This window comes from Ciconia boyciana, chromosome 28 (assembly GCF_034638445.1).
Source record: "Ciconia boyciana chromosome 28, ASM3463844v1, whole genome shotgun sequence".
NCBI classification, from domain to species: Eukaryota; Metazoa; Chordata; class Aves; order Ciconiiformes; family Ciconiidae; genus Ciconia; species Ciconia boyciana.
Window position 1 is genome coordinate 2,009,856 of NC_132961.1, and position 20,762 is coordinate 2,030,617.

At 71.7% G+C, this 20,762-nt stretch overlaps 4 protein-coding genes across 4 annotated transcripts in view; 3 read left to right on the forward strand and 1 right to left on the reverse strand.

The window, feature by feature from the left end:
* Window positions 1-1,798: 1,798 nt before the first annotated feature.
* Window positions 1,799-6,817, forward strand: GRWD1 (glutamate rich WD repeat containing 1). Its single transcript, XM_072847775.1, is given in 9 exon segments — window positions 1,799-2,021; window positions 2,104-2,221; window positions 2,750-2,858; window positions 2,860-2,928; window positions 3,465-3,532; window positions 3,574-3,671; window positions 4,363-4,505; window positions 5,081-5,278; window positions 6,046-6,817. Coding segments are annotated over 9 exon segments (1,326 nt in total). The 5' UTR covers window positions 1,799-1,810; the 3' UTR covers window positions 6,358-6,817.
* Window positions 6,818-7,090: 273 nt separating this feature from the next.
* Window positions 7,091-20,762, reverse strand: part of PRPF31 (pre-mRNA processing factor 31) — a 33,987-nt gene continuing 20,315 nt past the window's right edge. Inside the window, exon 15 of the mRNA XM_072847771.1 lies at window positions 7,091-7,101. Within this exon, the coding sequence (XP_072703872.1) occupies window positions 7,098-7,101 (4 nt within the window). The 3' untranslated portion in view covers window positions 7,091-7,097. The remainder of the gene's footprint in view (window positions 7,102-20,762) is intronic.
* On the forward strand, window positions 9,399-17,807 carry MBOAT7 (membrane bound acylglycerophosphatidylinositol O-acyltransferase MBOAT7). The gene is made up of 7 exons (XM_072847658.1): window positions 9,399-9,545; window positions 10,020-10,149; window positions 11,450-11,576; window positions 12,005-12,161; window positions 13,039-13,393; window positions 15,097-15,273; window positions 17,090-17,807. The coding sequence occupies exons 1-7, from the start codon at window positions 9,470-9,472 to the stop codon at window positions 17,805-17,807; spliced, it is 1,740 nt and encodes a 579-aa protein (XP_072703759.1). The 5' UTR covers window positions 9,399-9,469.
* Window positions 18,840-20,307, forward strand: LENG1 (leukocyte receptor cluster member 1). Its single transcript, XM_072847659.1, is given in 5 exon segments — window positions 18,840-19,008; window positions 19,478-19,624; window positions 19,736-19,980; window positions 20,101-20,180; window positions 20,183-20,307. Coding segments are annotated over 5 exon segments (729 nt in total). The 5' UTR covers window positions 18,840-18,876.

A 20,762-nucleotide genomic window follows, 5' to 3' on the forward strand; every position in this document is an offset into this window, starting at 1 on the left:
TGGGGGGTAATGGGGTTACTGGGGGCACTGGGAGCATACTGGGAGGGTACTGGGGGGTAATGGGGTACCTGGAGGGGTACTGGGGGGCACTGGGAGGGTAGTGGGGGGTAATGGGGTTACTGGGAGGCACTGGGACGTTACTGGGGGTTACTGGGAGGGACTGGGACGTTACTGGGGGTACTGGGGTCACTGGGACGTTACTGGGGGTACTGGGAGCGACTGGGGGTTACTGGGGTTACTGGGAGGCACTGGGATGTTACTGGGGGTTACTGGGAGGGACTGGGGGTTACTGGGGGCACTGGGAGGGACTGGGGGCACTGGGGGGTTACTGGGAGGGACTGGGACGTTACTGGGCGGGTACTGTGGTCACTGGGATGTTACTGGGAGGGACTGGGGGTTACTGGGGTTACTGGGGGCACTGGGAGCATACTGGGAGGGTACTGGGGGTACTGGGGTACCTGGAGGGGTACTGGGGGCACTGGGAGGGTAGTGGGGGGTAATGGGGTTACTGGGAGGCACTGGGACGTTACTGGGGGTTACTGGGAGGGACTGGGACGTTACTGGGGGGGTACTGCGGTCACTGGGACGTTACTGGGGGGTACTGGGAGGGACTGGGGGGTTACTGGGGTTACTGGGAGGCACTGGGACGTTACTGGGGGTTACTGGGAGGGACTGGGGGTTACTGGGGGGCACTGGGAGGGACTGGGGGCACTGGGGGTTACTGGGAGGGACTGGGACGTTACTGGGCGGGTACTGTGGTCACTGGGATGTTACTGGGAGGGACTGGGGGTTACTGGGGTTACTGGGGGCACTGGGAGCATACTGGGAGGGTACTGGGGGTAATGGGGTACCTGGAGGGGTACTGGGGGCACTGGGAGGGTAGTGGGGGGTAATGGGGTTACTGGGGGGTTACTGGGAGGCACTAGGACGTTACTGGGGAGGTACTGGAGTCACTGCGATGTTACTGGGGGGTACTGGGAGGGACTGGGGGTTACTGGGGTTACTGGGAGGCACTGGGACGTTACTGGGGGGTACTGGGGGGCACTGGGACGTTACTGAGGGGTACTGCAGGGTTACTGGGGGTACTGGGGTCACTGGGACGTTACTGGGACCTCACTGGGAGGGACTGGGAGGGACTGGGGGTTACTCGGAGGGACTGGGACGTTACTGGGCGGGTACTGTGGTCACTGGGATGTTACTGGGAGGGACTGGGGGGTTACTGGGGTTACTGGGGGGCACTGGGAGGGACTGGGGGCACTGGGGGGTTACTGGGAGGGACTGGGACGTTACTGGGCGGGTACTGCGGTCACTGGGACGTTACTGGGACGTTACTGGGAGGGACTGGGGGGTTACTGGGGGTACTGGGAGGCACTGGGACGTTACTGGGGGGTTACTGGGAGGGACTGGGACGTTACTGGGCGGGTACTGCGGTCACTGGGACGTTACTGGGAGGGACTGGGGGGTTACTGGGGGGCACTGGGAGGGACTGGGGGGCACTGGGGGCTCTGGGAGGGACCCGGCCCCTAATTACGCCCTTAATTATTTCACCAATATGCAAATGAGGTGGGCGGGGAAGGGCCCTTCCGCACACGCCGCCGCCGCCGCGCCGGCGCTGACGTCACGCGCGGGGGGATGACGCCATCACGGCGCTTTCGCGCCCCGCCCCCAGGCGGGAGGAGGGGGGGGCAGCGTCGCCATGGCGACGGCGGCGCGGGGGGAGGAGGCGTGGCCGGAAGTGCCCTCCCGGCCGCCCGGAAGTGGGGCGGAGCCAAGGACCGGAAGTGACCCGTCCGTCCCGCTCAGAGCCAAGATGGCGGCGCGCAGCGGAGCCCGGCGAGGCCCGGCCCGGCGGGAGCGGCCCCGGGAGCGGCCCCGGCCCCGGCGGGAGGCGGCGGCGGGCGGCGGCGAGGCCCAGCCCGCGCCGCGGGTCTACCTGCCCGGCTCCGGGCCGCCGCTGGGCCCCGGTGAGGAGCTGGTGATGGACGAAGAGGCCTACGTGCTCTACCACCGCGCCGGCACCGGTACGGGCGGGGGGGGCGGGGGCTCCGCGGGGCTCGGCGGGGCTCGGCGGGGCTGACGCGACCCCCCCGCCCCCCCCCGCAGGTGCCCCGTGCCTGAGCTTCGACGTGGTGCGGGACGAGCTGGGCGAGGGGCGGGAGGAGCCGCCGCTCTCGGTGCTGCTCTGCGCCGGCACCCAGGCCCCCACGGCGCAGGCCAACCGGTGAGAGACCGCCGGGCCCCCCAGCCCCACCGAGCCCCATAGCGGGGGGGGGGGGCACGGCCCGGCCCGCCCCCCAGCGCGGGGGGAAGCCCTGAGGGGCTGGGAGGGAGCCCGGAGCTGCCCCACGGCGCTGTGGGGCGGCTCCTAACGGCCCCCCCTAACGCGTGGGGCAGCCCCTCAACCTGGGGGGTGGCTTCTTGTGGGCTCCCCGTGCTATGGGGTGGCCCCCTAACCTGTGGGGCAGCCCCTAATACCCCCCCCCTATGCCGTGGGGCAGCCCCCCAGCCTGCGGGGAGCCCTTAATGCCCCCCTCATGCCATGGGGCAGCTCCTAATGCCCCCCCTAACCTGTGGGGCAGCCCCCAACCTGTGGGGCAGCCCCTAATACCCCCCCAATCCCGTGGGGCAGCTCCTAACCTGCCCCCACCCCTGGGGCAGCCCCTCGTGCCCCCCCCCATGCCGTGGGGCAGCTCCCTGAGCCGTGGGGCCCCCCCAAGCCGTGGGGCAGCCCTCAGCCCCCTCCCCCCAGGGTGCTGGTGATGAAGATGCAGAACCTGCACGGGCTGCGGCGGCGCCGGGGGGGCCCCGGCTCGGACAGCGACGAGGAGGAGGAGGAGGAGGAGGAGGAGGAAGAGGAGGGGAGGGGCGCGGGAGCCCCGGCTGCTCCTGGCCATGGCGCCGCACTACGGCGGCATCACCCGCCTGCGGGTACGGCCGGGACCCCCCCGCCCCCAGCAACCCCCCAGGGCCACTCGGGTGCCCCCAGCCCCCGGGACCCCCGCCCCCCCAGGCCTGCTTGGCTGCCCCAGCACCCCCATATGCCCCCCCAACCCCCGGGACCCCCAACCCCCCCGGACCCGCTCAGGTGCCCCCAGCACCCCCAGGACCCACTTTGGTACCCCCAGGACCCCAGACCCACTGGGGTGCCCCCAACCCCCAAAGACCCACTCGGGTGCCCCCACACCCCAACAACCCCCCGACCCCCCCAGACCCCAACAACCCCCCAACCCGTTTGGGTGCCCCCAACACCCCCAGCCCCACTCAGGTGCCCCCAGCCCCCAGGACCCCACCCCAGCCCCCCACCCCTGGGGTGCCCCAGCACCCCCCAGCCCCTCTTGGGTGCCCCCAGCCCCCGACACCTCCCCCAGGACCCCACCCCAGCCCCCGACACCTCCCCCTGCCCCCACCCCGGCCCCCCCCGCCCCTGGGCTGCCCCTCCCCCTGCAGCGTGCCCCTCCCCCCAGGTGACGCAGCTGGGGCCGGGCCCGGTGGCGGCGGCCTGGGCGGAGCGGGGGCAGGTGGAGGTGCTGGCGCTGGGGGGCCCTGGCGGCGCTGGGGGGCTGGAGGGGGGAGGGGGCTGCTCCTGCGCGAGCCGGGCCCTGCCCCCCTCTTCACCTTCGCCGGCCACATGCGCGAGGGCTTCGCCATCGACTGGTCCCCCACCGTGCCCGGTGAGCGGGGGCTGGGGGGCGGAAAGGGGGGCTGGGGGGATCTATGGGGCGGAAAGGGGGGCTGGGGGGATCTATGGGGCAGAAAGGGGGGCTGGGGGGATCTATGGGGCGGAAAGGGGGCTGGGGGAAGCTATGGGGCGGAAAGGGGGGCTGGGGGATCTATGGGGCGGAAAGGGGGCTGGGGGAAGCTATGGGGTGGAAAGGGGGGCTGGGGGGCGGAAAGGGGGGCTCGGGGGGATCTATGGGGCGGAAAGGGGGGCTGGGGGGCAGAAAGGGGGCTTGGGGGTATCTATGGGGCGGAAAGGGGGCTGGGGGAAGCTATGGGGTGGAAAGGGGGCTGGGGGACGGAAAGGGGGCTTGGGGGATCTATGGGGCGGAAAGGGGGGCTGGGGGAAGCTATGGGGTGGAAAGGGGGGCTGGGGGACGGAAAGGGGGCTCAGGGGGATCTATGGGGCGGAAAGGGGGGCTGGGGGGATCTATGGGGCGGAAAGGGGGGCTGGGGGATCTATGGGGCAGAAGGGGGCTGAGGGGGCTCGGGGGGATCTGTGGGGTGGAAAGGGGGGCTATGGGGTGGGGGGCAGTGGGGGATCTATGGGGCGGAAAGGGGGGCTGTGGGGCCGGGGGGGATCCGCGGGGCAGAAGGGGGGCGGGGGTGCCGTGGGTCACCCCTGCCCCGTGGCCCCTCCCCCAGGGCGGCTGCTGTCCGGGGACTGTGGGGGAGGGGTGCACCTCTGGCAGCCGCGCGAGGGGGGGGGCTGGGCCGTGGACCAGCGCCCCCTGGCGGGCCACACCGGCTCCGTGGAGGACCTGCAGTGGTCGCCCAACGAGCCCCCGGTGGGTCCGGGGGGGAGGTGTGGGGCGATGTGGGGTGGTGTGGGGCGATGTGGGGCTGGGGTAGCACCTCCCCAGCGCCGCCATGGGGTGCTGTGGGGCTGGGGTAAGGTCTCCCCAGCCCCGCTATGGGGTGATGTGGGGCTGGGGGTGGTGTCTGCTGCTGCTATGGGGAGATGTGGGGCGCTGTGGGGCTGGGATACCATCTCCCCACCACCACTGTGGGGCGCTGCGGGGCTGGGGCAAGGTCTCCCTCTCTCATAATGGGGCAATGTGGGGCGCTGTGGGGCTGGGGTCACGTCTTCTGCTGCTATGGGGAGATGTGGGGCGCTGTGGGGCCGGGATACCATCTCCCCCCACCACCGTGAGGTGCCGTGGGGCTGGGCTGATGTCTCCCTACCCCTGCTATGGGGTGATGTGGGGCTGGAGTCATGTCTTCTGCCGCTATGGGGAGATGTGGGGCGCTGTGGGGCCGGGATACCATCTTCCCCCCCCACCGTGGGACGCCGCGGGGCTGGGGCAAGGTCTCCCCACCCCTGCTATGGGGCGCCGTGGGGCTGACGTCTCCCTCCCCCCAGGTGTTCTGCTCCTGCTCGGCCGACGCCTCCCTGCGGGTGTGGGACGTGCGGGCCCCGCCCGGCCGCGCCTGCCAGGGCGTGGTGCCCCACGCCCACCCTGCCGACGTCAACGTCCTCAGCTGGAGCCGCCGGGAGCCCTTCCTGCTGAGCGGGGGCGACGACGGCGCCCTGCGCCTCTGGGACCTGCGCCGCTTCCAGGTGGGCCCCCGCCCCACGGCGACTGCCTGGCCCCATAGCGGGCCCCTGCTGCCCTATGGGAACCCCCACAGTGAGCCCCCTCAGCCCCACGGGGACTGCTCGGCCCCTTAGCGAGCCCCTGCCGCCCCACGGGAAGTGCTTGGCCCCATAGCGAGCCCCTGCCACCCCTACGGTGAGCCCCGTCAGCCCCACAGGAACTCCTCAGCCCCATAGCAAGCCCCTGCTGCCCCACAGGGACTCATGGGAATGCCCTGACCCCCTGAAGCACCCCCCCAACCCCTCAACCTGCCCCATAGACCCCAAACAGCCCCCAGCCCCCCAACCTGCCCCACAGACCCCAAACACCCCCAACCTGCCACATAGACCCCCCAAACACCCCCCAGCCCCCCAACTTCCCCCATAGATCCCCTGAAACATCTCCCCAGCCCTCCAGCCTGCCCCATAGATCCCCAAACATCCCCCAGCCCTCCAACCTGCCCCATAGATCCTGAAACATCTCCCCAGCCCTCCAGCCTGCCCCATAGATCCCCTGAAACATCTCCCCAGCCCTCCAACCTGCCCCATAGATCCCTGAAACATCTCCCCAGCCCCCCAACCTGCCCCATAGACCCCCAAACACCCCCTCAACCTGCCCCATAGATCCTGAAACATCTCCCCAGCCCCCAACCTCCCCATAGACCCCCAAACACCCCCAACCTGCCCCATAGATCCCCTGAAACACCCCCAACCTGCCCCATAGCCCCCCCGCTGACCCCCTCTCTCCCCAGACGGGCGCCAGCGTGGCCACCTTCAAGCAGCACGCGGGGCCCATCACCTCGGTGGAGTGGCACCCCACGGAGAGCGGGGTGCTGGCGGCGGCGGGGGCGGACGACGTGGTCACCCAGTGGGACCTGGGGGTGGAGCGGGACCCCGAGGCGGGGGAGGGGGAGGGGGAGGTGGCGGCCCTGCCCCCCCAGCTGCTCTTCCTGCACCAGGGGGAGCAGGAGGTGAAGGAGCTGCACTGGCACCCGCAGTGCCCCGGGCTGCTCCTCACCACCTCCCGCAGCGGCATCGCCGCCTTCCGCACCATCAGCGTCTGAGGGGGGCGGGGCGCCCCTCCCCCACCGCGGGGGGCGCCCCTCCCCCACCGCGGGGGCGGCCCCTCCCCCCAGGGAGGGAGGTTGTCGCACGCGGTTAGGGGTGACCCCCTCCGAGGAAGAGGAGCGTGTGACCCCCAAGTGCGGGGGGGGAGGGGTTGGCCCCCCCGCTTAGGGGGTGCCCCCCGGCTTAGGGGGTGCCAGCCCCCCAACGCGGGAGCGGGCCCCACAGACGCTTAGGGGGTGGCTGCTCCCGAGTTGGGGGGCAGCCCCCCAGCATGAAGGGGCAGTGCCCTCCCCTGGGAGTTGTCCCACCGCCACTCAGGGGCTGCCCCCCAAGTCGGGGAGCAGCCCCCACAGACGCTATGGGGTAGCTTAGGGGGCAGCCCCCCACGTGCGGCGGTCCGGCCCCTCCCCCTCCCCGAACCACGCTGATTTTTTTTTTTTGTAATAAAAAAATTTTATTATCAAAGAACGAGGGGGGGGAGGGGGTGTTGCTCGGGCAGGGGGAGGGGCGCGCCGGGGTCGGAGGTCGCGGGGTCAGAGGTCGCCGCGCCACTGGAGGGAGGTGTAGGCGGGGCTCCCGGCCGGGGGGGCGGAGCAAAGCACCAGCGTCTTCCGCACGTGCGTGCCCAGGCGCGCGGCGGCCACGAGCGCCCCCAGCGGCAGCCCCGCCCCCACCGCGGGACAGAGCGCCACGGCCGCGGCGTGGAACCGCTCGGGGGGGCCTGGGGGAGGGGGGGTCAGACCCACGGCTCCCCCTGTGCCCTCCCTCTGCCCCACGGCTGCCCCACAGCCCCGCCTCCCCCGTGACCTCCCTCTGCCCCACAGCCCTGCCCCCCCGGGCAGTGCTGTGCTGAGGATGTGGGGCACTGCCCCATAGACCTCCCTTGGTGACCCCCACCTGCCCTACAGCACCACAACTGCCCCACAGCCCCCAATGCCCTCTGCCTGCCCCACAGCCTCCCCCTGACCTCTGTCTGACTCACAGCCCCACTGGTACCCCATAGCTGCCCCATAGGCCTCCCCAATAACCATCCCCCAGCCCCACTGCTGCCCCATAGCCCTGCCCCAATGCCCTCCCTCTGCCCCATGGCTGCCCCACGGCTGTCCCCCGCCCCCAACTCACCCGGGTACACGAGGAAGTCGCCCCCGAACTTGCCCCCGCGGTGAGGTGCAGGCCCCTCCCCACAGGTCCCGGTACACCCGGTAGCGCCGCTCGTGGCCGGGGCGGCCGCCGTGGGGCCAGTGGGGAGGGGCGGCTCAGGTCGGGGAGGGGGCGCGGGGGCAGGGGGCCCCCCGGGCCGTGGGCAGCTGCACCAGCAGCGCCGGGGGGGCACGGGGGTCTGGGGGAGGGGTCAGTGTGGGGCGCCCCATGGGAGGCCACCCCAGCTGCTGCCCCACAGCGCCCCCCGCCCCACAGCACCCAGCCCCACGGGCACCCCAGTATCTGCCCCACACCTCCCCCTGCCCCACAGCACCCAGCCCCACGGGCACCCCAGTATCTGCCCCACACCTCCCCCTGCCCCACAGCACCCACTCCCCAGCGTTCTCTCACCGCTCCCCAGATTCTGACACCGCCCGCACCCCACAGCACCCATGGGCACCCCAAATCTGCCCCACAACTCACCCCACAGCACCCCTCTGCCCCACATCGGCCCTCCCAGCCCCAAAGTACCCCCCACCCTCAACTTCTGGGGCGCCCCCAGCCTATGGGGCACCCCCCACCTGTGGGGCTCCCGCTGGGGGCGGCCGGGCCCGGCGCTGCCCCTCGGCCGCCTCCCCCGCTCCGGCTCGGCCGCCAGCGCCTGAGGGGGAACAGGGGGTCAGGGCTGCCCCACAGCGCTGCCCCACACCGCCCCTTGGGCCCCCCAGCCCCCAACTCCCCCTCAGCCGCTCCTGTGGCCCCAACTGCCCCACACCCCCTGCCCCCATGGCTGCGCCCCCCACCTTGTAGCCCCCAACCCCCCGCCCACTTCCCCCTGCCCCATGGCTGCCCCATATCCCCCACCCCCTCCTCACCCCCCCAACCCCCACAGCCGCTCCTCCCCCTTTCCCCCACCTCCTCCCCCATCGCCTCCCCGTAGCTGCCCCCTCCCCCATCGCCCCCCTCCCTCATCCTCCTCCCGCCCCTCACCGCCGCGGGTCCCTCTCCGGGCTCCGGGGGGGTCACCAGCAGCGCGGCCCCGCTCTCCGCCAGCAGCCGGGCCTCCTCGGGCAGCAGCTGCAGCGGCAGCCGGGCCCCGCGGCCCCGCCGGGGGCCCCCACCGGCACCCCCGACACCCGGTACCGCTCCCGCAGCGCCCGCGCCGCCGCCGCCCCCCACACCAGCACCCGGCCCCGCTGCAGCCACAGCCGGGGCGCGGCCGGGGCTGCGGGCGGCCCTGGGGGGGGGCCGCCAGGGAGCGCCGCGCCGCGCCGCGCCGGGCCCCCCCCGCCCCCGGCCCCGCCGCCATTTCCCCCGCCCCTTCCCTCCCCAGGCGGGGCTGCCGGGAAATGGCGGCGGCGCAAGGCACGCCGGGAAAGCCCCGCCCACCCACGCTCGCTTAAAGTGGCGATGTCGCGGGGGTCCCCACCCTGCCGGCGCCTCGCTCAGCGCTCCCCGCCCCCCTTCTTAAAGGGGCCTTGGCTGCGCCCCCCTTCCCCTTCTTAAAGGGGCCTTGGCCGATTTTGCGGCCCCCCTTCCCCTTCTTAAAGGGGCCTTGGCTGCTTTTGCGCCCCATAAAGGGCCTTGGCTGCTGGCCCCTTCTTAAAGGGGCCTTGGCCGCTTTGCGACACCTCCCCTTTGAGCCCCTGCCCTTCAAGGGCCAGGCCCCTTTAAAGCGCCCCCCCGTCTTAAAGGGCCCAATCCCCCCCCTCCGGTACCTCGGGGTCCCCCATGACCGCGCGGCTGCGAGCACCGGCTGGTCCCGCCCACCGGGGGGTGGAGTCGTGGATGTGGCCCCACCCACTGCGGGGGCGGGGTTAAGGGCAGGCTCCGCCCCCCCGTCCCCATTGCCGCCAGCCCCGGGAGCTGCGGGGGACCCGGGGGTTCGGGGGGGACCGGGGGGGACCCGGGGGGCCGGGGGGGACCCAGGGGGGACCGGGGGGGGCCGGGGGCCCCCCCGCACCCGCCATGACCCCCGAGGAGGTGACGTACCTGGCCGTGCTGCTCTGCTCCATCCCCATCGGCTTCGCCTTCAAGGGCCGGGGTGAGGCGGGGGGACCTGGGGGGGTTGGGGGGCTGGGGGGTCCCGGGGGGTCCCGGAGGAGTTGGGGGGCTGGGGAGGTTTAGGGGGTCCCGGGGGTCCCAGAGGAGCTGGGGGTCTGGGGGGTTTAGGGGGTCCCGGGGAAGCTGGGGGGGTCTCAGGGGGTCATGGAGGAGTTGGGGGTTCGGGGGGTCCCGGGGCGTCAGGGGGTCTCAGGGGGTCCGGGAGGATTTTGGGGGGTGTTTGGGGGTCTGCGGGTCCTAGAGAGAGCCAGGGGTCCTGGGGGTCCCGGAGGAGGCGGGGGGCTGGGGGATTTAGGGGGTCTCTGGGGCTCGGGGGGCCCTGGGGGAGTTGGGGGGTCGGGGGGGGTCCCAGGGGGTCCGGGGAGTCCCTGGGCCGGTTCATGGGGCTGGGGGTGGGGGGGTCGTTGCCCCCCACTCCCCCGGCGCTGACCCCTGACCTTTGCCCCCCCCCCAGGCCCGCGCCCGCGGCAGCTGGGGGGGGCGGCGGTGGGGGCGGGGCTGACCCTGGTGACCTGCGGCCCCCACGCGCTGCACTCGCTGGGGACCACCCTGGGGACGTGGGTGCTGCTGCGCCTCCTGCCCAGGTGGGGGAGGGGGCCGGGCCATGGGGGGCCTGGGTCCATGGGGGAGAGGGCAGGTCTATGGGTGGGGGTCCCAGGTCCATGGGTGGGGGTCTTGGGTCTCTGGGTGGGGGCCTTAGGACCATGGGGGGGGTCTTGGGCCCATGGGTGGGGGTCCCAGGGCTATGGGTGGGGTCTTGGGACCATGGGGGGTCCTGGGTCCATGGGGGAGGGGGCAGGTCTATGGGTGGGGGTCCCAGGGCTATGGGTGGGGGCCTTAGGACCATGGGGGGGGTCTTGGGACCATGGGTGGGGGTCCCAGGTCCATGGGCGAGGGTCTTGGGTCTCTGGGTGGGGGCCTTAGGACCATGGGGGGGGGGTCTTGGGCCCATGGGTGGGGGTCCCAGGGCTAGGGGTGGGGGTCCCAGGTCTATGGGTGGGGGTCTTGGGTCTATGGGGGGGCCTGGGTCCATGGGGGGAGGGGGCAGGTCTATGGGTGGGGGTCCCAGGGCTATGGGTGGGGGCCTTAGGACCATGGGGGGGTCTTGGGACCATGGGTGGGGTCCCAGGTCCATGGGGGGCTCCTGAGTCCATGGGTGGGGGTCTTGGGACCATAGGGGGGTCTTGGCACCATAGGGGGTCCCAGAGCTATGGGCGAGGGTCCCAGGTCCATGGGTGGGGGTCTTGGGTCTCTGGGTGGGGGCCTTGGGACCATGGGGGGTCTTGGGCCCATGGGTGGGGGTCCCAGGTCTACGGGTGGGGGTCCTGGGTGCCTGGGTCCGGGGGTGGGGTGCAGGTCCGCGGGTGCCGGGGCTCCTTAAGCCGGATGAGCTCGTTATTGCGCCACGGCCTAATTGGGGGGCAGGAAGAGCTGCAAAGCACTCTGGGAAGGAGGAGGCTTGTGGGGTGCCGGGGGGTTGTGGGGTGCTGGGGGGTGTGGGGTGCCAGGGGGTGTGGGGTGCCGGGGGGTGTGGGGTGCTGGGGGGTGTGGGGTGCCGGGGGTTGTGGGGTGCAGAGGGGTTGTGGGGTGCCGGGCAGGGTGTGGGGTGCCGGGGGTGTGGGGTGCCGGGGGGTTGTGGGGTGCTGGGGGGATGTGGGGTGCCGGGGGGTGTGGGGTGCTGGGGGGTTGTGGGGTGCCGGGGGTTGTGGGGTGCCGGGGGGTGTGGGGTGCCGGGGAGGTGTGGGGTGCCGGGCGGGGTGTGGGGTGCTGGGGGGGTTGTGGGGTGCCGGGGGGTGTGGGGTGCTGGGGGGTGTGGGGTGCTGGGGGTTGTGGAGGGCTGTGGGGTGCTGTGGGGCAGCCCCGGTGCATTGTGGGGCCCCCCAGGCGCTGTGGGGGGGCTGCCCTGCTCTGGACCTTCGGGTACCTCCTCTTCTTCCGGACGGCGCCGCTGTGGGGGCTGCCCCCGCCCCCCCCCTACGCCAACGCCCTCCAGCTCCTGCTCACCCTCAAGGTGGGGGCGGGGGGGGGGGGAGGGGCTGGGGGATTCGGGGGGATTGGGGGCCCCTGGGGGATTGGGGGCCCTGGGGGGATTCAGGGTGGGGAGGGGCTGGGGGGGGTGGGGGGCAAAGGCAGTGGGAGGCCGACAGGGGGCGCTGGGGTCTCAAAGGGGGCGGGGCATGGCGCTGGGGGGCGGTGCCGGGGGTGAAGCTGTGGAGTAGGGGCGGGGCTAAAGCCTCCAGGCTGGGAGGGCGATAGGGTCTCAAAGAGGGCGGAGCAGGGCGTGGGGGGGGGCGTGGTCACTGGGTTTGGGGGCGGGGTCAGGAGGTGGAGAGCTGGGGAAGAGGCGGGGTTAAGGTGGGAGGAGTCGTTTAGGGCGGGGTTTAGCGAGGGTGTGGTCGTAAGGGGGAGGAGCCTCACCGACACAGCCCCGCCCCTCAGATGGTGAGCCTGGCCAGTGACGTGCAGGAGCTGCAGGAGGTGGGGCAGAAGAAGGTGACGTCAGAGGAGGCGGAGGAGCTGATTGGCTGCCTCCAGAGCTGCCCGGGATTGGTTGAAATCCTCTGCTACAGCTACTGCTACCTGGGGCTGCTGACGGGTGAGGGGGCCCAGAAACGGGGGGGGGGGGCAAAAACGGGGGGTCCCCACCCCGGGCTCACCCCGAACCCCTGGGGGTCCCCAAGACTGGGGTGACGCCAACGCCGGGGGGGGGTCCCCAAACTCTCGGGTGTCCCCACACTGGGGTGACCCCAACATCAGGGTGACCCCAAAGCCCCTGGGTCCCCAGTGCTGGGGGGTCCCCGAACCCCGGGGGGGTTCCCAAACACCAGGGTCCCCCCCAGATGCCTGGGTGCCCCCTGGCCATGGGGACCCCCCCCAATCCCTGGGTTTCCCAAATGTCCTGGGTCCCCCAAACCCCCACGTCCCCCCAAATGCCCACATCCCCCACACCCCGCGTCCCCACGAACCCCGCGTCCCCCAAAACCCCCGTGTCGCCCCAAACCCCACATCCCCCAAATGCCCACGTCCTCCCAGACCCCGCGTCCCCCAGACCCCCACGTCCCCCCAAACCCCTGCATCCCCCTGAACCCCCACGTCCCCCAGACCCCCGCGTCCCCCAAAACCCCATGTTCCCCCACACCCCGCGTCCCCCGGACCCCGCGTCCCCCAGACCCCCGCGCCCCCAAAACCCCGCGTCCCCAAAACCCCCGCGCCCCCCACACCCCTGCGTCCCCCAGAACCCCGAGTCCCCAAAACCCCCGTGTTCCCCAGACCCCCATGTCCCCCGGACCCCGCACCCCAAAACCCCCGCGTCCCCTGAACCCCTGAACCCCTGCGTCCCCCAGACCCCCGTGTTCCCCCAGACCCCCGCGTCCCCCTGAACCCCTGAACCCCTGCACCCCCCAGACCCTGCACCCCCCAAAACCCCGCGTCCCCCGGACCCCCACGTCCCCCATCACGCGCTCTCCCCGCAGGTCCCTTCTACCGCTTCAGCACCCACCGGGACTGGGTGCAGGGCCCGCTGCCGGCGGCCTCGTGGCGGCGGGTGCTGGGGCGGGTGCGGTGGGTGCCGGCGCTGGGGGTGCTGGGGGAGGCGGCGGGGCGGCTCTTCCCGCTGGCGGGGGTGCGGGACCCCCGCTTCGGGGCGCGGCCCTTCGCCTTCCGCTTCTTCTACATGGCGCCCGTCTTCTTCGCCTTCCGCATGCGGTTCTACGTGGGCTGGCTCTGCGCCGAGGCCGCCTGCCTGGCCGCCGCCTTCGGGGCCTACCCCCCCGCCGCCCACCCCCGTCCCGGCTGCGGGCCCACCCGGCCCTGCCCCCGCCCCCGCCGGTGAGGGGCGACGGGGGACGGGGACGTGGGAGTGGTTGGGGGACGGGGGACATGGGGGGACGGGGGATGTGGCAGTGGTTGGGGGATGTGGGGACATGGGGGGACAGGGGATGGGGGAGTGGTTGGGGGACGGGGGACGGGGGGACATGGGGACACAGGAGTGGTTGGGGGATGTGGGGACATGGGGGGACATGGGGACGTGGGGATGTGGCAGTGGTTGGGGGATGTGGGGGACGGGGGGACAGGGGGACACAGGAGTGGTTGGGGGATGTGGGGACATGGGGGGGACAGGGGACGTGGCAGTGGTTGGGGGATGTGGGGGACAGGGGGACGTGGGGGGATGTGGGGGACAGGGGGACACAGGAGTGGTTGGGGGATGTGGGGACATGGGGGGACAGGGGACGGGGGATGTGGCAGTAGTTGGGGGATGTGGGGGACGGGGAGACAAGGGGAGAGGGGGGACATGGGGGAGAGGGGGACAGGGGGACATGGGAGTGGTTGGGGGATGTGGGGGACAGGGGGGACATGAAGGGATGTGGGCACACGGGGGACAGGGCATGGGGACGTGGTTGTGGGGACAGGGGACGTGGGGACATGGCAGTGGTTGGGGGATGTGGGGACATGGGGGGACAAGGGGGATGGGGACATGGGGGGCAGATGGGGGACATGGGGGACGTGGGGACACAGGGGGACAGGGCACGGGGATGTGGCAGTGGGTGCGAGGATGTGGGGACATGGGGAGACAAGGGGGACAGGGGGACAGGGGGGAGAGGGGGGACATGGGGGAGAGGGGGGACATGGCAGTGGGTGGGGGATGTGGGGGACAAGGGGGACATGGGGGGACACGGGGGACAGGGCACGGGGACGTGGGGACGTGAGGGGATGGGGGGACATGGGGACGTGGGCCACGTCGGGCGCACGGGGGGACATGGGGCAGAGGGGACGGGGATGTGGGGACACGAGGACCTGGGGGGACAGGGCACGGGGACACGGGGCAGAGGGGACGGGGACGTGGCGGCGGGCGTGGGGACGCAGGGGCATGGGGGACGCGGTGGGCGGGACTGACCGCTCTCCCCATGCCCCCGCCGTCCCCATGTCCCCATGTCCCGCTGTCCCCATGTCCCCGCTGTCCCCATGTCCCTGCCGTCCCGCTGTCCCCATGTCCCCACCGTCCCCATGTCCCGCTGTCCCCGCCGTCCCCATGTCCCCACTGTCCCCATGTCCCCGCCGTCCCCATGTCCCTGCCGTCCCGCTGTCCCCATGTCCCCACCGTCCCCATGTCCCCACCGTCCCCATGTCCCCACTGTCCCCATGTCCCGCTGTCCCCATGTCCCCGCCGTCCCCATGTCCCGCTGTCCCCATGTCCCCGCCGTCCCCATGTCCCCATGTCCCTGCCGTCCCCATGTCCCTGCCGTCCCCATGTCCCCACTGTCCCCATGTCCCGCCGTCCCCATGTCCCCGCCGTCCCCATGTCCCCATGTCCCCGCTGTCCCCATGTCCCTGCCGTCCCCATGTCCCCACTGTCCCCATGTCCCCGCTGTCCCCATGTCCCGCTGTCCCCATGTCCCCACGTCCCCGCCGTCCCCACGTCCCGCTGTCCCCGCCGTCCCGCCGTCCCGCTGTCCCCATGTCCCCGCCGTCCCCATGTCCCCACGTCCCGCCGTCCCCACGTCCCGCTGTCCCCACGTCCCGGTGCCCGGCAGGGCGGAGGAGCTGCCGCCCGAGCTGTGGGACTACGAGACGATCCGCACCACCGACCCGCTGGGCACCGAGCGCGGGCGCCGCTTCCGCCAGGGCCTGCGCCGCTGGAACATGACGGTGCAGTGGTGGCTGGCCCGCTACGTCCACCGCCGCGCGCCCCGCCAGCCCCCCGCCCTGCGGTGCGGGCACTGGGGGCACTGGGAGGGACTGGGAGGCACTGGGAGGGGGAGTGGGGGCACTGGGAGGCACTGGGAGGGACTGGGAGGGGAGTGGGGGCACTGGGAGGGGACTGGGAGAGGCACTGGGGGCACTGGGAGGCACTGGGAGGGGAGTGGGGGCACTGGGAGGGGACTGGGAGAGGCACTGGGGGCACTGGGAGGCACTGGGAGGGGGAGTGGGGGCACTGGGAGGGGACTGGGAGAGGCACTGGGGGCACTGGGAAGCACTGGGAGGGGGAGTGGGGGCACTGGGAGGCACTGGGAGGGGGAGTGGGGGCACTGGAAGGGGACTGGGACAGGCACTGGGGGCACTGGGAGGCACTGGGAGGGGGAGCGGGGGCACTGGGAGGCACTGGGAGGGGGAGTGGGGGCACTGGAAGGGGACTGGGAGGCACTGGGAGGGGGACTGGGGGCACTGGAAGGGGACTGGGAGAGGCACTGGGAGGCACTGGGAGGCACTGGGAGGGGGAGCGGGGGCACTGGGAGGCACTGGGAGGGGAGTGGGGGCACTGGAAGGGGACTGGGAGAGGCACTGGGAGGCACTGGGAGGCACTGGGAGGGGGAGCGGGGGCACTGGGAGGCACTGGGAGGGGAGTGGGGGCACTGGAAGGGGACTGGGAGAGGCACTGGGGGCACTGGGAGGCACTGGGAGGGGAGTGGGGGCACTGGGAGGCACTGGGAGGGGAGTGGGGGCACTGGAAGGGGACTGGGAGGCACTGGGAGGGGACTGGGGGCAGTGGAAGGGGACTGGGAGAGGCACTGGGAGGCAGTGGGAGGGGAGTGGGGGCACTGGGAGGGACTGGGAGGGGAGTGGGGGCACTGGGAGGGGAGTGGGGGCACTGGGAGGGGAATGGGGGGCAATGGGAGGGGACTGGGAGAGGCACTGGGAGGGGAGTGGGGGCACTGGGAGGGGACTGGGAGGCACTGGGAAGCACTAGGAGGGGAGTGGGAGCACTGGGAGGGGAGTGGGGGCACTGGGAGGGGACTGGGAGGCACTGGGAGGCAGTGGGAGGGGAATGGGGGCAATGGAGGGGACTGGGAGGCACTGGGAAGCACTGGGAGGGGAGTGGGGGCAATGGGAGGGAGATTTGGGGGAAGGATTTTTGGGGGAGGGGTGGATTTTGGGGGCTGGGGGTGGGATTTGGGGGAGGGGCAGATGGGGGGCAGATTTGGGGGAGGGGCGGATTTTGGGGGCTGGGGTGGGATTGGGGGAGGGGCGGATTTTGGGGGCTGGGGGTGGGATTGGGGGGCAGATTTGGGGGAGGGGAGGATTTGGGGGCTGGGGTGGGATTTGGGGGGAGGGGCAGATGGGGGGCAGATTTGGGGGGAGGGGCGGATTTTGGGGCTGGGGGTGGGATTGGGGGAGGGGCGGATTTTGGGGGCTGGGGTGGGATTGGGGGGGCAGATTTGGGGGAGGGGAGGATTTCGGGGCTGGGGTGGGATTTGAGGGGAGGGGCGGATTTTGGGGGCTGGGGTGGGATTGGGGGGCAGATTTGGGGGAGGGGAGGATTTTGGGGGCTGGGGGTGGGATTTGGGGGAGGGGCAGATTTGGGGGGAGGGGAGGATTTTGGGGCTGGGGGTGGGATTTGGGGGGAGGGGCGGATTTTGGGGGCTGGGGTGGGATTTGGGGGAGGGGCGGATTTTGGGGGCTGGGGGTGGGATTTGGGGGAGGGGCAGATGGGGGGCAGATTTGGGGGAGGGGCAGATTTTGGGGGGTGCGGGGCGGATTGGGGGGCTGGGGCCGGGCTTTTGGGGCCCCCTGACCCCTCCCCTCCAGGAGCGCCTGGACCATGCTGGTCTCGGCCTACTGGCACGGCCTCCACCCCGGCTACTACCTGAGCTTCCTGAGCGTGCCGCTCTGGCTGGCGGCCGAGGGGGCGGCCGAGGCGGCCCTGGGGGGCCGGCTGGGCCCGCGGGGGCGAGCGCTGGCCCACGGCCTCCAGTGGTTCCTCAAGATGCGAGCCTACGACTACCTGTGCATGGGCTTCGTGCTGCTGGAGGCGGGGGCCACCCTGCGCTACTGGGCCTCCGTCTACTTCTGCCTTCATCTCCTGCCCCTCCTCATCCTCCTCCTCGCCGCCGTCGCCGGGCCGGGGCCTGGGGGGGGCGGGGAGGGGGGAAAAAGGGGGCCCCCCCCCGCTGAGGGGGGCAGGGACCCCGATAGCCAGGAGGAGGGGGGCAGCCCCGTGGCCGGGGACCCCAGCGTGAGGAAGAGGAGGGAGCCCCCCACCCCTGGGGACCCCCGTGTGCAGGAGGGGGGGGGCACCCCCATCCCCGGGGACCCCAATATTGCGGGGGGGCAGGGAGAGGACGCCCCCGCCCCCGTGAACCCCAAGGTGTGGGAGGGGGGGGACACCCCCACCCCCTGCACCCCAATATCCAGGAGGGGGACGCCCCCACCCCCGGCTCCGCAGCGGGGTGAGGGGGGTGGGGAGGGAGTGAGGGGGTTAACCCCCCAAGGGGTGTTGGGGGCAGCAGGGCTGCAGGGGCTTTAGGGGGGCGGGGGTTGGGGTCCCGGGTGGGGGAAGGTCCAGAGAGGTTTTGGGGTGCGGGGAGGGGGGAGCACCCCTCCCCAAAAAAAAAGGAGACCAATAAAGCTTTTGAGCGACCCAACCCCCGGCGCTGGGTGGTTTGGGGACCCCGGGGTCCCACCTGCGGTCCCGGAGCTGCTGGGGGCGGTGGGGGCCAGCACCGGGATGGACCCAACCCCCAAGAACAGACCAACCCCCCAAAGTGAGCCAATACCCCCAAACTGAGCCAATACCCCCAAAATGGACCCTTCACCCCTAAAACTGAGCCCCCACCCCTAAAACCGCCCCTTTACCCCCAAAACTGAGCCAACACCCCAAAAACCACCCCAGAACTCCCTAAAATGGACCCAACACCCCTAAAACCAAACCAACACCCCCAAACTGAGCCAACACCCCTAAAATGGGCCCTTCAATCCCTAAAACTAAGCCCCTGCCCCTAAAACTGGCCCTTTACCCCCAAAATGACCCAACACCCCCAAAAATAACCCAGCACCCCCCAAAAATGACCCAAAACTCCCTCATATGGATTCAAGACCCTCTAAAACCAACCAATGCCCCTAAAACCGCCCATTCGCCCCCAAACGGACCCAACCCCCCAGACTGACTCCTCACCCCAAGCTGCCGCCCCGGCCCCGGGCCAGGCCCAGAGCCCCGGGATAAATCTGAGGTAAATTTGAGTTAAACCTGAGGTAAATCTGAGGTGAATTTAAGATAAGCCTAAGCCAAGGGCTCACCGAGGAGGCCGGGGGGGTCCGGGGGTCCCGGGCCGGGTCGGGGGGGGCCCTCGGGCCGTTCCCAGGCCCCCCCGAAGCCGCCGAACCCCCCCCCCCAAATCCGCGCCTCAGCGCTCAAAATGGCGGCGCTCCCACAATGCCCCGCGAGCGGCGAGAGCGGGAAGACGGGAAACTACAACTCCCGGCATGCCGCGGGAAAGGAGGCGGGGCGAAAGGGCTCGGCCAATCAGGGAGCGAAAGGGGCGGGCGGGGAGGCGTGGCCTGGACGCGGCCTGGAGGCGGCGGCGGCGGCGGCGGCCATGAACATCCTCCCTAAGAAATCGTGGCATGTGCGGAACCGGGAGAACGTGGCGCGGGTGCGGCGGGACGAGGCGGCGGCCGAGGCCGAGCGGCGGAAGCGGGACGCCCGAGCGCTGAGGGCCGAGCAGGAGGCGAGTGCGGGGCGCATGCGCGGCGGGGAGCTGGGGAAGGGGAGGGGGAAGGGAAATGGCGCATGCGCGGCGGCCGGGAAGGGCGCATGCGCGGCAAGGTGCGCGGGAGAGAGGTGGGTGAGCGACCGGGCTCGGGGCGGGCTTGTGGTTCTGGGCGGGGCTTGGAGCAAACCATTCTCGTCTGCGGGGGGGACGGGGGCAATGGGGCACAAATGGGGTAAAGAAAAGCCGGGGGGGCAGCCATGGAGCAAAATACCCCAGGGGAGGGGCCACAATACCCCGGGGGGGGGAGGCAGATTGGGGGCGGGGAGGGTAAAAGGCCGGGGGGGCACCTATGGGGCAAAATACCCCGGGGGGCGGGGAGTTGGGGGGGAGGGGGCAAAATAACCCGGGGGGGAGGGGCAGCTCATGGGGGAAGGGGGAGCAAAGCCCCTTGGGGGGGGTGTCCCTGAACCCCTCTGCCCCCCAGGCCCGCACCCACCTCCTGCGGAAGAAGGCGCGGGGGGGGAGGGGCGCCAGCCCCCCCTCCCCCCCCCTCCTTTTCCCCTCCCCCCATGAAAGCGGGGGGGTCCCAGCCCCCAACCGGGAGCACGAGGAGGAGAAGCGGCAGGAGCAGGTAGAGATGGGGGGGGATAAAAGAGGGGAGGGGATAAAGGGGAGGGAGGGTTTGGAAGGGGGGTTCAGGGGGCCCAGCCCCCCAACCCCCTCCCACCTGAGTTGCCCCCAGGAGCGGCGGGAGCGGGCGCTGGGGGTGCTGACCTACCTGGGGCAGAGCGCGGCCGAGGCCCAGACCTCCCCCCCCTGGTACCAGCGGCCCCCCCCGCCCCGGGGGGGCGAGGAGGAGGAGGAGGAGGAGGGGGGCGCCGGGCGGGAGGAAGGGCGCAAAGCGGCGCTCGACCCCCTCCTCGCCATCCGCCGGGGGCTGCGCCGGCACCGCGACCCCCACCAAAGAGACCCCCGCGGCCGCCCCCAGCCGGGGGGCTCGGGGTAAGCCCCCCTCCCCCCAGGTGGCTAATGGTTTGCTCCACGGGGGTTTAATCACCCCCCCATATTAATTAATTGCCCCCCCCTAATGAACTCATTGCCCCCCAGGCCCTCGCTGGAGGAGCTGCGGCGGCAGCGGCTGCGGCGGGAGGCGGCGGAGGCGGCGCGGAGCCGGGCGCTGCTGGAGGGCTGCGGGGCGGGGGGCCCCCAAAGCGGCGAGCCCCCGATGAGCGAGCCCGGCCCTACAACTCCCAGTTCAACCCCCACCTGGCGCGGGGGCGCGGGGCAAGTCCTGAGACCCCCCCCAAATCCTGAGACCCCCATCCCCTGAGACCCCCCACATCCCCTGAGACCCCCCCAAATCCTGAGCCCCCCCACGTCCCCTGAGGCCCCCATCCTGAGACACCCCCCACATCCCCTGAGCCCCCCAAATCCTGAGGCCCCCCCACATCCCCTGAGACCCCCCCCATCCTGAGGTCCCCCCCAATCCACTGAGCCCCCCCCACATCCAGAGGACCCCCCAAATTCACTGACACCCTCCCCCAATCCAGAGACCCCCCCCCAGGGTGAAGCACCCCAAAATATCTGGGGGGGGGTGAGGTGGTTTGGGGGGGGTCAAAGCTTCCCCTTGCCCAAGAGGGGGGGAATAAAGGAGGGGGGTGAAATGGGGAGGGGGTGAAATAGGGGGCCGAGCCCCCCAATTGTGCCCCCCCCAAAACGACCCTCTCCATATAAAACTATTTATTCATAAATATTTTCCAAAATGAAAA

What these genes read in the sequence shown, in the direction of transcription:
- MBOAT7 (XM_072847658.1), top strand. Translation starts at nt 9,470, where the DNA reads ATGACCCCCGAGGAGGTGACGTACCTGGCCGTGCTGCTCTGCTCCATC. An exon ending in CTTCGCCTTCAAGGGCCGGG is followed by an intron (nt 9,546 to 10,019) that starts GTGAGGCGGGGG and finishes CCCCCCCCCCAG; the next exon opens with GCCCGCGCCCGCGGCAGCTG. An exon ending in CTACCTGGGGCTGCTGACGG is followed by an intron (nt 12,162 to 13,038) that starts GTGAGGGGGCCC and finishes CTCTCCCCGCAG; the next exon opens with GTCCCTTCTACCGCTTCAGC.